This window comes from Tachysurus fulvidraco, chromosome 4 (assembly GCF_022655615.1).
Source record: "Tachysurus fulvidraco isolate hzauxx_2018 chromosome 4, HZAU_PFXX_2.0, whole genome shotgun sequence".
Taxonomy (NCBI): Eukaryota; Metazoa; Chordata; class Actinopteri; order Siluriformes; family Bagridae; genus Tachysurus; species Tachysurus fulvidraco.
Genome location: NC_062521.1, coordinates 10,456,902 through 10,470,962, shown reverse-complemented (window position 1 = coordinate 10,470,962; position 14,061 = coordinate 10,456,902). Strand labels below are relative to the sequence as shown.

At 37.2% G+C, this 14,061-nt stretch overlaps 2 protein-coding genes across 5 annotated transcripts in view; one reads left to right on the top strand and one right to left on the bottom strand.

The window, feature by feature from the left end:
• The first annotated feature begins 4,460 nt into the window (after window positions 1–4,460).
• Window positions 4,461–7,115, top strand: epcam (epithelial cell adhesion molecule). 2 transcript variants are annotated; one of them, XM_027150268.2, is made up of 10 exons: window positions 4,461–4,539; window positions 4,733–4,804; window positions 5,198–5,299; window positions 5,440–5,698; window positions 5,837–5,902; window positions 5,981–6,044; window positions 6,141–6,239; window positions 6,310–6,507; window positions 6,606–6,650; window positions 6,755–7,115. In XM_027150268.2, the coding sequence occupies exons 2-10, from the start codon at window positions 4,747–4,749 to the stop codon at window positions 6,779–6,781; spliced, it is 918 nt and encodes a 305-aa protein (XP_027006069.1). In that variant the 5' UTR covers window positions 4,461–4,539; window positions 4,733–4,746; the 3' UTR covers window positions 6,782–7,115. The 2 variants fall into 2 exon arrangements, with proteins under 2 accessions (XP_027006069.1, XP_047668644.1); XM_047812688.1 differs by lacking the exon at window positions 4,461–4,539 and having other exon boundaries at window positions 4,545–4,804.
• A 1,709-nt stretch (window positions 7,116–8,824) lies between these two features.
• plekhh2 (pleckstrin homology domain containing, family H (with MyTH4 domain) member 2) overlaps window positions 8,825–14,061 on the bottom strand; it is a 28,595-nt gene continuing 23,358 nt past the window's right edge. For 2 of the 3 annotated variants that reach the window (XM_047812686.1, XM_027150267.2), the window contains exons 24-30: window positions 13,652–13,749; window positions 13,380–13,521; window positions 12,891–13,024; window positions 12,082–12,211; window positions 10,647–10,733; window positions 10,413–10,562; window positions 8,825–10,263 (exon numbers count right to left, since the gene is read on the bottom strand). In XM_047812686.1, the coding sequence (XP_047668642.1) occupies window positions 10,081–10,263; window positions 10,413–10,562; window positions 10,647–10,733; window positions 12,082–12,211; window positions 12,891–13,024; window positions 13,380–13,521; window positions 13,652–13,749 (924 nt within the window). In that variant the 3' untranslated portion in view covers window positions 8,825–10,080. The remainder of the gene's footprint in view (window positions 10,264–10,412; window positions 10,563–10,646; window positions 10,734–12,081; window positions 12,212–12,890; window positions 13,025–13,379; window positions 13,522–13,651; window positions 13,750–14,061) is intronic. The other variant, XM_047812687.1, reaches the window with a different exon arrangement.

Here is a 14,061-nt window from a genome sequence, read left to right as displayed (position 1 = left end):
GTTAGTGTTGAAAACACAAGATCAACTATCAGAGCTGGTCTCGCAGGTGTCCTTCGAAGTCCCTCGGTCTTCTAGCAAAGGATCCTCTTCAAGTTCTTCTACCTAAACTACTGTTTCAATCTTTAGATGAAGGAGTCAGACTTAGACCTTCTTGTCTTTTCAGGGTCCTCACAATGGGAGGCCTTGTTTTTATTAAAAGCAATGTAATACAGATAATTGTGTATAATATATGTAAAGTAAAATAAAAGAAAACTACAAATAAAAATCTCCTTCAAATAATTAAACAGTATTAGAATAAGTAAAAGTAATTAGAATGCAAAGACAGTAACAAACCTAGATGCACTCTCCAAGTGTATGCCTGCGTATGTTTTCTGATGAAGACTATAACATGCACCGAGCCTTCCTACAATAGAATGCAGACTTAGTTAACATTTCCCTGGTCTTTTACACTTTATGACATTGCAAATTGGATTTCATTGTGAATTCTGACCTCTTTGGACATAACCAGAGCATAATGTTCTCAGCCTTTCTTACAGCCAAATTCTTGTGACGAGGTTTGAAATGCATTATCAATATTTTCACTGCGAGTGTTATACTATGACATGAGCAAGTTCTAAGGTGGGTAAATGTTACTTTTATAATTTAACTTCAAAAGTTATAATCATACAAGATCTAATTCAAAGTAGACTTAACAACCTATTTATTCGATTATCAAAAAGAATACATGAATATATGAAAAGAAAAGTGATTCAGAGTTCTCTTGAACTTCTGGAAATAAAACTTAAGACAATAAAATCTTCTTTATTACAGTATCTTCTTCCAGCTGTCTAGGTACAGCGTCTGATCCGTTCTTGTCTTTATTTAGTCATTTATAATTAACTGTTTTATGTCCTTAACCAGAGGCCACGGTGGCTTAGTGGTTAGCATGTGCTAACCTCCATGGTCGGGTTTCGTCCCCCGGTCCAAAGACATGCATGGTAGGTTGATTGGCATCTCTGAAAAATTGTCCGTAGTGTGTGATTGTGTGATGACGCCTGACATAGGCACAGGCTCCCTGTGACCTGAGGTAGTTCGGATAAGCGGTAGAAAATGAGTGAGAGTGAGAGTGTCCTTAAACAAATCCTCAACTTTTTGGATTTTCTTCTCTATCTCTGCCTGTTTTTTAGCCTTATGCCTTTCCTTTCTTTTCTTGTTTTTCTGCTTCTTTCTATTATTGATCTCTGTTTATCTTCTTACTGACAGATTTATGATTGGCCTAGGTGTATCTTTGCAATGAGGCAGGTTGCATTCTTGTTCAGCATAGCATTGAGATCTGAAAAGTCCTAAAACTCCATCTTTAGGAGTCCAGGCAGTTTGAACCTGCTTCTAGGAATATTGCTCATCATGAACATTTTTAACAAAGAAGGTCAATATAATATTTCTCTACCTTCTGTGGCTAGACTAGATGAATAATTGATTTTAATAGTTTTGATTAAGCTATGGGCCACTGTGGCTTAGTGGTTAGCAGATTTGCCTTACAAATCCAAGGTTGGTGCTGCAATTTTTTGCTTGTTATTTTGAACAAAGAAACCCTTGAAAACCAACAACATATCAAATAGGAATGTATATATTTCTTCATTGTTCTCATCAGTGATATGTTGTTCTACAGTAGCTGACAGTTGGTACAAAATAAAAGTCCAACTATTTTAACAAACTGGTTGCACACCCAGTGAGACACAGTGATACAGTGATGTGGAGTGGACTTTTTGTTAATAAGCAGAACACTCTTGCTGTTATTCTAAATATTACATTTTACATTTCTGCAGAAACCCACTAATTATTGGATTTCTCAGGCAGCCAAAAATAAGGACCCACGTCTCACATCTCTTCATTCCCCTCCAATAGCTACCTGTAGCCACCTGCATCAAATTCAAGGCCTTGATGCTCATGTACAAGACCTTATCTGGAACATCACCCTCTAACCTCCCTTTTCTCCTCAAATTTTATGCTCCTTCATGCAACTTTACCCAGTGATGTCTGGTAGTGCCTACTCAGACACGAGGTCCCTTTCCAGAACTTTCCATCTGACTGTTCTTCGGTAGCAGAATGAACTCCCAACCTCACTCCAGACAGTAGAATCCAACACTATCTCCCAAAAATTGTTAAAAACCCACATCTTTCTTGAAGACCTAACTAACCACCAAGTTGTAAAAAAACAAACAAAAATAAACTTACACCAGTTCTTGCAACTCCTACCTCTTCTAGCACTCAATTAAATGTTTGTATAGTAGCACTACTTGTATTGTCTTTTACTTGATGTATTTGTATTTCCTCGTCTGTAAATAAATTTAAATAATCTGCTAAATATAATTATTTATGTAAATGTAAGCCAAAATAGTGTCCCATGTTGCACAATTAAATATGCCTATTCTAAATTTCAGTCCTTTCATCACCAAAAACTATGAGAGACAACATTATTTGTTATTAATAAACTGAGTCTCTTAATAACCTCCCATAAAATTGATTACAATTTTGAAACAAATAGAATCAAACATATCAAAGTAAGTTAAACAGAACAAAAACTCTTTTTGGTGGTTTAAAAACGACCCTTTGTGGAACAAACAAAATCAAACAAGTTGGGTGATATACAATACCCATCATACCCTGCATGTTTCCTTGTCACATGCCTCACTAATCACTCACTCCTGTTTCTTGTTTCATCTTGTACCACTATGTAAGTTCCGGTTTCTGTCTAGCTCTTTGTCAAGCTTTTGTTGATGCTGAGTTTGTTTGCTGCCATGTTTGCCATAGTCTTGTTCATACTGTAGCTTTTATGTTTTTGCCATTTTGTTTTTCCCAGAGTTATTTGTCTTTTTGAACTGTGCACAATAAAGGTCTGGACCTATTATGGCAGAGGGTGTCTTCATATGTGTTCCAAAAGACTCTATACATAGAAAACACTTTTTAGAAAAATGTCCCAAAAATTTTGTTTAATTACTAGCATATTTAATTTAGATTATATACAATATTCAGCCTGTCTTTAAGAATCTGTTTGACAAAAGAAGAACATATGGAAATGGTTCTCATGGCTGGATAGCAATTTGTTGCAAGATTATGTTGGACATGACAAAAGTTCATCAATGGGGGAGAACTCTGTGTCTTTACAAGAAATCACAATCATGTAGATGATTTTTTGTAAAGAAAGTTACATTTGAATAAAAAGTGTTCATTTCATCTCTTTATGGAGACATTTTGGTCAGTCTATGGTATCTCTGTACTCTTTCATATCTAACAAAATATTGTACCATATTTTGAGTGGTCTTAAGCTGACATATGTGTCTAATATTATTGTGTGTATATCAGTGGGTAAATAAACATGATGCATGTGAACGTGATGTGCTTTCGTGTTGTCTCATAGATCTGAAAGCCGAGAGTATGACGTCAGTTTGGGAATCTAAAGATAAAGGCTTGAAGATCCTGTCACTGACTAAAAAGCCTGTACTGTCAACATCTGAGCTAAAGAACAAACAAACTAACAAACAAATAAATAAGGACATGTTTAGCTTTGAGAGTTCAGGCTTTTATGCTTTAATTTTATGCTATAGAACTTTTAATGCCAGTTTGCCTGAGGCACTACCTCAAGTCGAAACTCGTCAGTCCAGTTTGAACCTGGATTCCTAATTAGTCAAAGAGAAAATAATAGACCAAACAGAAACAAATCGAAACCTAACTCTTTCCCATTAAAAATTACATTTTTCAAACATCATTACACAATCAGAGCACTCATGATATGGAGGCATTCTGCAATTTCCTGTCTTTTGATAAAATTAAACTGTTGTATCATAAAGAGTATAAAAAAAAACCCTGAAAGTATGAAAATGCTCAAAAAAAGAGAAAGATATAAAGCTGTAAGGTACAAACATTAGTTCTATATCATTCACAATAATAACATCCATAACAAGCACACAAAAACCTACAGATATTCTCAAGTGGAAGTGTACAGCATTGCTGCCATATATTTCACACACACACACACACACACACACACACACACACACACACACACACACACACACACACACACACATATATATATATATATATATATGATGGCCATTCTAACAAATGTTTTTGCTATTTGTGCATACTACATGCTTGATGCTTAAAATGATGAAGTATATAATAGAATGAATGTTTATGAATTATATAATAAAAATAACCTGTACATCTAAGTAAAATCCAGTTTTCTTCCTTAGGTAATTTAGCAGCTTTACGCACTCAAGAGCACTCTCAGGATTTTTTTTTTTCTTTATTAATATTGATGGATATTATAATGGGCATTTACAAATGTTTTAAACAATAAATAAATTAAACAGAACTTGAGCGAAACTCGTTTACGTATGTGACCGAAACAGGAGCTTGTGCCATATATGGTAATAAGGAAGTACCATAAATCTTCGGAGTTTCCCCGCCCACCGTCTGATCTCACCTGACGTTGCTTTACACTCACAGTATAATTGTGAAACCTGCACATAGTTAACGTTAGTACAGCGGAGGAAGGTGAGGATATAAGTTGTTCTGTGATTAAAGAGCTCTATACAACAGCGGAATACGAATATACATTGGATTATAACTGCATTTGCGACCTTTAAGAGGAGTTTAATTCAGTTTAATCAGAAGAAAAAGTTTTTTTCCTCTGGTATAACATCTTGTACGGTCTTTAGTTTTTGAGTATTATTTGTTTTCTCTCTAGAGCTCACAGCCAAGATGAAGGATATAATTGTTCTGTGCCTTTTGGCGTTCGTTGCTGGAGCTTATGCACAATGTAAGTGTTTTATGGACGATTTTATGACTGGTTTTATTGCTTATGTGCGATAACCTTATCTGCTGTAGAGTTTGTAAATTTCGGGTGAGTTAAGTTTGTAAAAAAAAAAAAAGGCGACTGAAGTGTTTTCTTTGTGAAATGATGTGTGTGTAAAGTATCAGAACGCTAAACACTCAGGTGAGGCCTTCAGGTAACTGTGGGGGAGGGGCGCGAGTTTCATTGTCGCTTCACCTGACTTCAGTGGCGCTCCTAAAATGGCTACGGCAAGATGCCACACCCGTGTGTCTCTACTCACCCATTATTTACTAACCATAGGCTCGTTCATTTCCTCGGCTAGAACATTGAGCTTTAATTATCCTTTTTTTTTTTTTTTTTATTCATTTGATCCTGCAGGCACATGCAAAAATATGAAATGGGCGAACTGTGATGGACCTCCATGCGTTTGCACCCTTCTTCTTGGAAATAACGTGAAACCAGAAGTGAAATGTGATACGTGTAAGGGTTTATTATTATTATTATTATTATTATTATTTTTTTGGAACCGAAATGACCATCCGTCAAGTCTGCAATGTGATTATGTATTTCTGATTAATTGACATTGATTGGCTGCCTAAAGTATGCTTTTTCTCTTGCAGTGATTTCCAAATGCTTTCTCATGAAGGCAGAAATGTACCGTGCAAAGAATAACCTGACTACTAGATCTATTGGTGGGAAGCCAGTTGACTCTGCGTTTCTGGATAATGATGGGATCTACGACCCGGAGTGTGAGAACGACGGGCGTTTCAAGGCTATTCAGTGTAACAACACTGAAACTTGCTGGTGTGTCAACAGCGCTGGTGTCCGCCGAAGTGACAAAGGAGACAAGAACATAAAGTGTGAACCAGTGGAGACCTAGTAAGTGCCCTTCATTTGGTTATACTGTTCTGTAAATTGACTGCTTTTGTTATTTGTCACCGAGTTTGCTAGATTGGGTGTTTTTGTTCTGTATTTCTTTCTTGATGTATTGTAGTCACATGTATTTTCCTCCTCTAGCTGGGTCCGTCTTGAGATGAAACACAAATCTGTTACCAACCCCCCAGATGTGGGACAACTGAAAAGGTATGTATTTGAGTTTTTATTTATTTATTTTTTTTAAATTGTTTAATAGACTAGTATGGTCTCTTTTGTCTCCCTAAGTGCACTCGCTGACGTCTTTAAAAATCGTTATTACCTGGATCCAAAGTACATTAGTGAAGTTCAGGTAAGACATTGTTGGTTCGAGTCCCTTTTAGAAGCATATCACATTTTGGGATATAGGCCTTCACTGCATCCATGACAATGGTCTCTCTTGTTTCAGTATGACTCTGCAAACCGTCTGATTGTTGTGGATGTCCAGAAGCCCAAAGATGACCGTAATGTTGACCTGCCCCGCATGTCCTACTACTTGGAGAAAGATGTAGGTCCTCTAATCACCACTTGATATTTAGGCTTGTTTGTGTATTATATTGACTGATCTTTGTATACAGGTGAAGGTGCTGCCTCTGTTTAAAGATCAGAGCAAATTTGAGGTCAGGCCTAATGGTAACCCTATGGAAATGGAGAACATTCTGGTCTACTACGTAGATGAGCAGGCCCCCACTTTCACCATGCAGAAGCTGACCGGTGGTGTGATCGCTGTGATCGTGGTTGTTATCCTGGTAGTGCTCATCGGCCTCCTCGTTCTGGTCAGTAAGACACCTTTTATCACTTACTTTTAATGTTTATAGATTTTAGGGCTTTGCATTGTTGGGCATAACAGATTTGTTCCTGTGGATTTCTATAGTTTTTCGCCAGAAGACAGGAGCAGGCCAAGTACAGCAAGACGCCGGTGTGTTCAGATTTATTTACTGCTTTACACTTGTGGTTATAACCTGCCTTCCTTTGCTAATAATATATATATTCACAAATAACAATATTCCTTTTTGTTTGCAGGAGAGAGAGCTGGAAACCAGGTCATAAGAGCTACCAGAGCTCTGCACCTGTTCTTAGTCTTTAAACACTGGAGTTCTCTGCACTCTGATGCTTGTAAAATATTTTACTTTTTTTTTTTTTTTGCTGAGGTGTTTAATTTTTTTCCCCCTTTTTTAAATATATAAAGTGCCTGTTACATGCTCCATGTTATGGTCAAATTTATGGTTAAAGGAACGGTCAAGTCGATTGGGACAAATGTCTACCTTGATTTTGTCTGAATATAGCCATGTCTAGTTTTTAAATTCTCTAATATTTGGTTATATTAATACATGTACAGTTTGTCAAGTGTCATTTTGTTTTTAATAAAAATCTATCTTAAACAGTTTAGTGTCTTGATTGCTTATTGCTTTAGCTGGTCTCATGATCAGGTTGTTTTGGGGGTGTGGATGTGCTTTGAGAGAATTCCCAGGTAAGCTGGGGGATGGGTGAAGTTGTATATTCCCACCCCTTGTCCTTTTAGATACTCTTCTTATTGTGCATCTCAATTTCACAACTTTACCTCAAGGCTTAATGTGACTATTGAAAACCGGCATTGCAAGTTCTATTCTTTTTCCTTCTCACACTGGCTGTTTAATGCCTGAACATTGGCTCTTAAAAACAACCTTTTTCTTTCTTCTCCTCCCCCTTCTCTTGGTAGACTTGTAATTGGAAGCCTTGGTGAGGGTGTCCATATCATGTCTGTACTTGCATGCTGCTTGTGATAACAGTAGCCTTACAAATGTTACCAGTATGTTCCCACTTGGGAAATGATGGAAATTTACAAAAGGCAAAAATCAGTGGGTGTTGAATCACGAGTTTGTTTTTTTTGGACACAAATTGCCAAGTTAATATAGTCAACAGATTTAGCTGTTTTTCTTTCAAAAAGAAGGGTACAAAAATGTATTTTGGTATAGTAATGCATAAACCAGAGCAGCCAGTTATGTTCACACACACTACATGAATACACTCTGAGTTAAGGTGGAAATGTGACTCGGTGCCACACCTGTTCTCACAGAGAAACTAGCACATTTAAAATGTGTGGCTTACTCTCACCAAACTACCTGAGTAGTTCTCACACCCGAGTTCTGACTTGTATATGAATATCTTTTAAAAATACCGTTTACTTAAAGTTGCATAAATGGCCATTCTTTACAATACCGGTTCCTGGTTAAAGATAATATAAAATTATTTGAAAGTTATTCCTCTGAGGGGGAAAAAAACCAACAGATCAGAGCTGAAGGTTTAGGGTGTATGATACTCAGTGGAATCAGGTTAGACCAGACCAACCAGGTTTAGTGTGTTACACTGGAGTTGTTGTCTCAACACAAAACCAGGCCTCTCCTACTGCCTTTGTGTTACCTTAGTGATGCATTTAATTTGAATGGCAAGTGTTTAACTTTTAACAGGAAATTCTCAGATGGCTAACCAATTGGTAAAAATTAACCTTCCCTCCATAGTCTTAACAAACTTGCTATACTGAACAATATCTGTAACTATGATGGTTGTAGGTATATTGTTTTGAGTATACTTCTATCTCATGTCGGTGTGAGCGAACATCTTTGTTATCTTCATTGCCTCAAGCAAATGTAAACAAACCATGTTCTTTTGTCACTGAATTAACGCTGGCATTCAAAGCTTCATATAAAATTAATGAAAACCTTTCAAATGTAGTGTTTTAATTCTTAGCTGTTGTAAGTGATTTGATTTCATACTGTTTTGCTATTTAATTGATCAAATGTCATGAATCTGTCATTTAAAACAAGTTTACTGTTTTCCTTTTCCACTTCTTTTTTTTGTACTGTATTTTTTTTTTCAAGTCTTCCACAACACAGCCTGCATCTTTGGAGTTTCAGGGGCAAGTTCAAACAGGTTTGGGTGGGTCACGGTTATACTCATACCTGAACCTGATATGTCACTCTCACTGAGTTTCCCTGGTAACCAGGGGAGGCTCAAAGCAATGTGCCAATCAGTTGAGACATAGACAAATGTAGGCGGGACCCTAGGGTTACAACAACGTTGCTGCTGAAGGTTAGGTGAAACCTGAGTAGCATGTCGGAAATTTCTGTTTATTTATCTCAGCAATTATCGGCCTCTGTAGAAAGACATCTGGAAAAAAAACATTTAAAACAACAATTTAGAATATGTAATTAAATTTACTATAGCACACTGATTCTGATCCTGAAAAGGCACATATTATACAGATGTGACATATAAGACATGATACAACACCTTCACTTGTACTCTGGAAATCACAACATTATAAAAGCAGTTTCCATGGAAGCATTTTGTAAAATTCCAGTATGTTAATGCCTCTACAGACGCCGCCCCCCCCCCCCATTATGTCTTACAGTATACAGTATGTAAACATTTAAGCCTCATTTTAGTCTTTTAAAATACTGACATAAAAAGAAGCTATTTAACCTTTTTTTATGACATATTTATTTAAAAGTGTATACATAAGGGACTCGAGCAGCAGATTCCCATTTCCAGAATAAATATATTCAAAAAATATTTAGACTTTAAACATTACAGACCCTTTATAACTACATGGCAAAAACATGGCTTATTATCTCAATGCACAATGTTGCCACTTCCTACTTGTGGCCCAGACTTACATAAAAATATTTTTGGGTGGTGGTAAATAATCTATCCTGCTAGAAAAAAACAACAAAAACCCTACTGTAAGCTTGAGTCATTCAGAAAGTACTGTTGTACCTTGCTGCTTTCAGTTTCTACACATTCCTTATAAATCGAGCATGATTCATGGTTAATCCAAGTGAGCCACTCTTTTATTTACGTGCTAATCCACCATTCAACTGGAATGGCTTTTTTTTTCTTTTTCTCTTTTAAGAACACCTGATCAACCTCCACAGTGTGATTTAATGATCATTTTCCTGTTTGAAACTTTGAACTTTGAAAGATTCTACTTCTATATTTCTAAAATAATCTGATCTTAATCATGGAATCCATTAACTGATTAAAAAATTCTGGCCAACATTTAAATAGTTTTCTTTGAAATGATATGATATATAGTCCTGTTAGTACATCTGCAGGTTTGTTGGCCCTAATCATTTTATGACATATAATAATATGTATGAGAATTACCTTGAATTTTCACATCCTTTTTACATGAAGCATAAAAAGAAAACGTGTATGTATTGTTCTTCATACTTTAACGGATTCAAATAAAAAAGGAAGGACACAGCAAAATGCAAATCTAGTCCAAGTTCCTGTTCCCTAGAGCAGTTGCAATTCATTTTGAATATAAGCCCATTCCGAGTGCCAAGACTGTACCGGTATAAGGCACATCAGAGCAGTGTGGGGGCTTTGCTGGGTCTGCCACTGCCCGCAGGAGGGGATTTAGACCTATGGTGCTCTCCAGACTGACACTGGGCCAGCAGCAGTGCTGGGGCAGAGAGATGGTGTGCTGCTGACTTTTGTTGATGGGAGCTGTTAATGTAGCTGGCCATAAGAAGCGTCAGCTCTCGGATCTGTATCGGAAAGCAAAGCACAAAAATGCAGATCTCAGAAAGCATGCCTGCTTGTTTTCACAAGTATAGGAACCTCACATAAAGTGCAATTAATTAACTAGGATAATGACTTTGTAAGAGTTCTATTCTACCACTGGTATTGTCTCTACCTTAAAAGTGCTCATGGTGAACAAATACTTCTCAGTAGGCTTTTCCCTGGCTGTGTTGCTTCCGGAGCTCTGAGTCACCACCAGCATGAAGTCCTGATGACAACCGCCAAATGTTACAATGTTCTTATGGGAGAAGGACACTAGAAGTTTCTAAATAGTTGAGAGACAAGAAATGGCTTAGAGGCTTATGCATTACTTCATGTATTTGTAGAAATTAACAGGATGTTGTCTCACCATGGAGGTAAAGTCCAACACACTCAGTCCATCCTCATGAACAGCTATCCACACATGTGTGCTTAGCAGTGAAGAGGGTGAGCGGGGCTAGAGAAAAAAGTGAAATAATAAGAGTTATAAAAGTTTTTCCCATTCTTGCTTATACAATGAAGAGAAATAAGTGTTCAGTCACTATTGTTTTTGTTATTTATAGAAGTTATAAATAAAGTTATAATGTTTTTTCATTTTGTACATGTAAATGCTAAAACGTATTCATGCGCTATATCAGTCCCTCCTGTGTTTTGTGTCTGAACACTTATTTCCACCTCTGTACAATCTGTATCATTTAAAGCTACTTCACATTTTCTATACCATTAAAAAAGAGGTACACATATATCACAGCTCATGGGAAATACACTAGTACAGGGTTCACAAGAATATAGAATTATAATGATGTAGGTGTGTACAAAGTCAGTTTGTGTCAGAATTCAAAGCACAGAAGGAATCTGGAAGTACCAGATTTGCATTTTGCCCTGACTTCCTAGTTTAGTTTCTTACTGGCGTGGAATACATTGACACACTATATGGCTAACTGTTTGACGACATCTGGCCTTTACACTCATTCCTGCTTTTTCCCATTTCAGATCTAGTACATCCTTGCTATAACCTCCACTCTTCTTGGGAGGATTTATATTATATTTTGTATAGTCATTGTGGGGATTTGTGCTTAGTTACATTTTCATTTATGGCATTTGTCAGAGTGACATTACAATGATCTCATTTATACAGCTGAGCAAGTGTGGGTTAAGGGACTTGCGCAGGGCCCAGGAGTGGCAGTTTCTTGGCCCAGGGATTCAAACTCATGACCTAACGATCAGTAGTCCAATACCTTAACTACTGAGCCACCACTTTCCTGCTCATTTAGCCACAAGAGCATTGCTAAGGTCAGCTACAGATGTAGGATGTAGTTCGTGATCCATTTCATCCTAAAGGTATTTAGTGAGGTTGAGGTCAGTGAAGTTCTCCTACAATGTCCTTGGCAAATCATGTCTTCATGGTGTTTGCTTTTTTACACATGCATATTTTCATGCAAGAACAGGTTAGCTCCCGAGTATGGAAATTGTAACTCAATAGCATACAGGTACAGTATACATACAGACACCCTAATCTATTCCAACAATGTGGCAAATCCTTGGAGGAGAACCACATACAAGTGTGAATGTCTGGTGGCCATATAGTGTATATTTAATGCAATGGTTCTCAAACCAGTCCTCAGTTCAACCCAAGATGAATACATACTTCATGTTCCAGAGTTATGATGAACTAATGGAAGATATTTTCACTAAAGCAAAGTAAGTTGCGCATATTAGTGAGGTTCAGTGAACAGAACCTTAAGACGGTTTTCAGAAATGTATTTTCTTTATATCAATACAAAAAAAAAAACAAGCATTTGCACCTCAGCTTCAAATAGCTTGGCCCCAAAAAAGGGCCACTTGCGGGCCACAGTCAGATATATCCGCACACACTCGGAGTTGCAGCGTCCCTTCAGTGACACCCAGCGAGCAGAGATCCTGTCACTTAACTGCCTGATAAGACAAAGTGAAAGAAACTGATACCAATGTGAGTAGTAAAAAATACATTTACTTAAATAAATTGATTTAAAAAAAAATCTGTGACGTTAATATTGGTCCAGTGGCCACACAACATGCATCCAATGCATTAAGTACGGATGATGATCTGGTGATCTCCTAATGTCTTATGCAAACAGTACACATCACTAAGATCTCTCTTGATCCTAATCTTGAGTAATGTTTTGAGTAATGTCTGTACAAGTCTCTACAAGTCATAGTTGCAAGTGAAAGGTAACCTATATTTCCTGTAATTATGTACGGTAGGTTCTCTATAGTTCTGTGTGACTAGTGGAAGCAGGCTAGGCGTCTTGGACAAAGGGGTTTGTCAAACAAATATGCTCTTTCAAATATTAAGGCACAACCAAATCGTTCTGATTAGAGTCATATCTGAACTGTATATTATCATACATGTTCACTATCATGTTTTATATTATCCAGTCCATATATTTTTCATAATTCATCACCATCGTTTCATACTTAACACTAAAAACACTTTGATAACTATTCCTTAATATCTTGTATTTTCTGTGTTTATGAGGCTAAATTGCAGTACAGTGTAATATGGCTGTTTTATGGTGATACATTTGTGTTGTTTTTAGACCCTGTGCTCTGATCTGATGTTAAAGGTGTTTACCTTAGCTGCTCTTCTGAGCAATTTCGCCTGTAGTGCTTGGGGTAGAACCGCTCCAGAACCTGCTTTAGAGTTTGTGTAGATTTGGCCTGTCCAGACGCAATTGGGAACGGACGCTCAAAGTCTCCAAATTCCACCTGACAGGGAAATAAAAGACAAACATACATGTTGTTGGATAACGTCTGTTAACTGTAGAATATAGTAAATATCCTCTTCATATCCACTTCTATGTGGAGCAATATCCAAAAGTACCTTCAGCTACAGACTTGACAAATCACTGCTGGAGGTATCTGTCACCTTCCATGTTGCAATGTGTATATACGTGAATATATGACTTTTGACAAAGTATGTAAGTATTTTTATTTTTATGTATGTAATGTCAATGTTTTGTGCTACAATTCACCCAAAATTTCTCCTTGGACAAGACTAAGGTCCATGTATGTTTTCACATATACAACACTTATCCATGCATTTGCTTTATCTGTAACACACCTGAGCCAGCAGAGCAGACATCTCTAGGGCAAGCTCTTTGTTTACAGGGAAATGACCTGCTGCAATCTCCTCATTAGTCTGATAGGCCAAGAGCAGGCGCTCTCTCTCAGTCTCTCCTCTCTGCTGCTGAGAGAAGTACAACCTGGAAAGAAAATGAAAATGGGCGTGTGAGAGAATGACAGACAGCGAAAGGGGTGGAGAGTGGTTCGGAGAGTCATGCAGGATGTTGTCATGTTCTACTGATATCTCTTTGAGCTGTGGGTTTCACCTACCTGTTTTTGTAGGTGAGTTTCACAGTCCTGCTGTTCTCGGATTTGCCTGTGTGTAACTCTTTACAGGCCTGCTCCCATTTAGCGATAATGTCACAAATCTGTAGAGGAGGACACAAAACTAAGAAAACAAAGGATCGTTCCACTACATATTCTGTCTATAATATTAAATTGTCCCGTTCTATGTGTTTCGAGCCATTTTATGTGGACCTGTAAAAACTAGGTATTAACATCCATTTTGGATATGATCACAAGCAGACAACATCTCAATGAACTACTTCAGAGTAGTAAGTGAAACTAAATAAGATGTACTACGTGCCTCTCTGAACAATGCAACTGCATTTATCATGGAATTCAATCATAACCCTCACTAGAGACACATTTGCGAGATAAAATTCCATCTTGTTCACCTA

Coding starts and splice junctions, on each gene's coding strand:
- epcam (XM_027150268.2), top strand. CDS start 4,747: ATGAAGGATATAATTGTTCTGTGCCTTTTGGCGTTCGTTGCTGGAGCT. Junction 5,300..5,439: donor AGAAGTGAAATGTGATACGT/GTAAGGGTTTAT, acceptor TTTCTCTTGCAG/TGATTTCCAAATGCTTTCTC. Junction 6,240..6,309: donor CCTACTACTTGGAGAAAGAT/GTAGGTCCTCTA, acceptor CTTTGTATACAG/GTGAAGGTGCTGCCTCTGTT.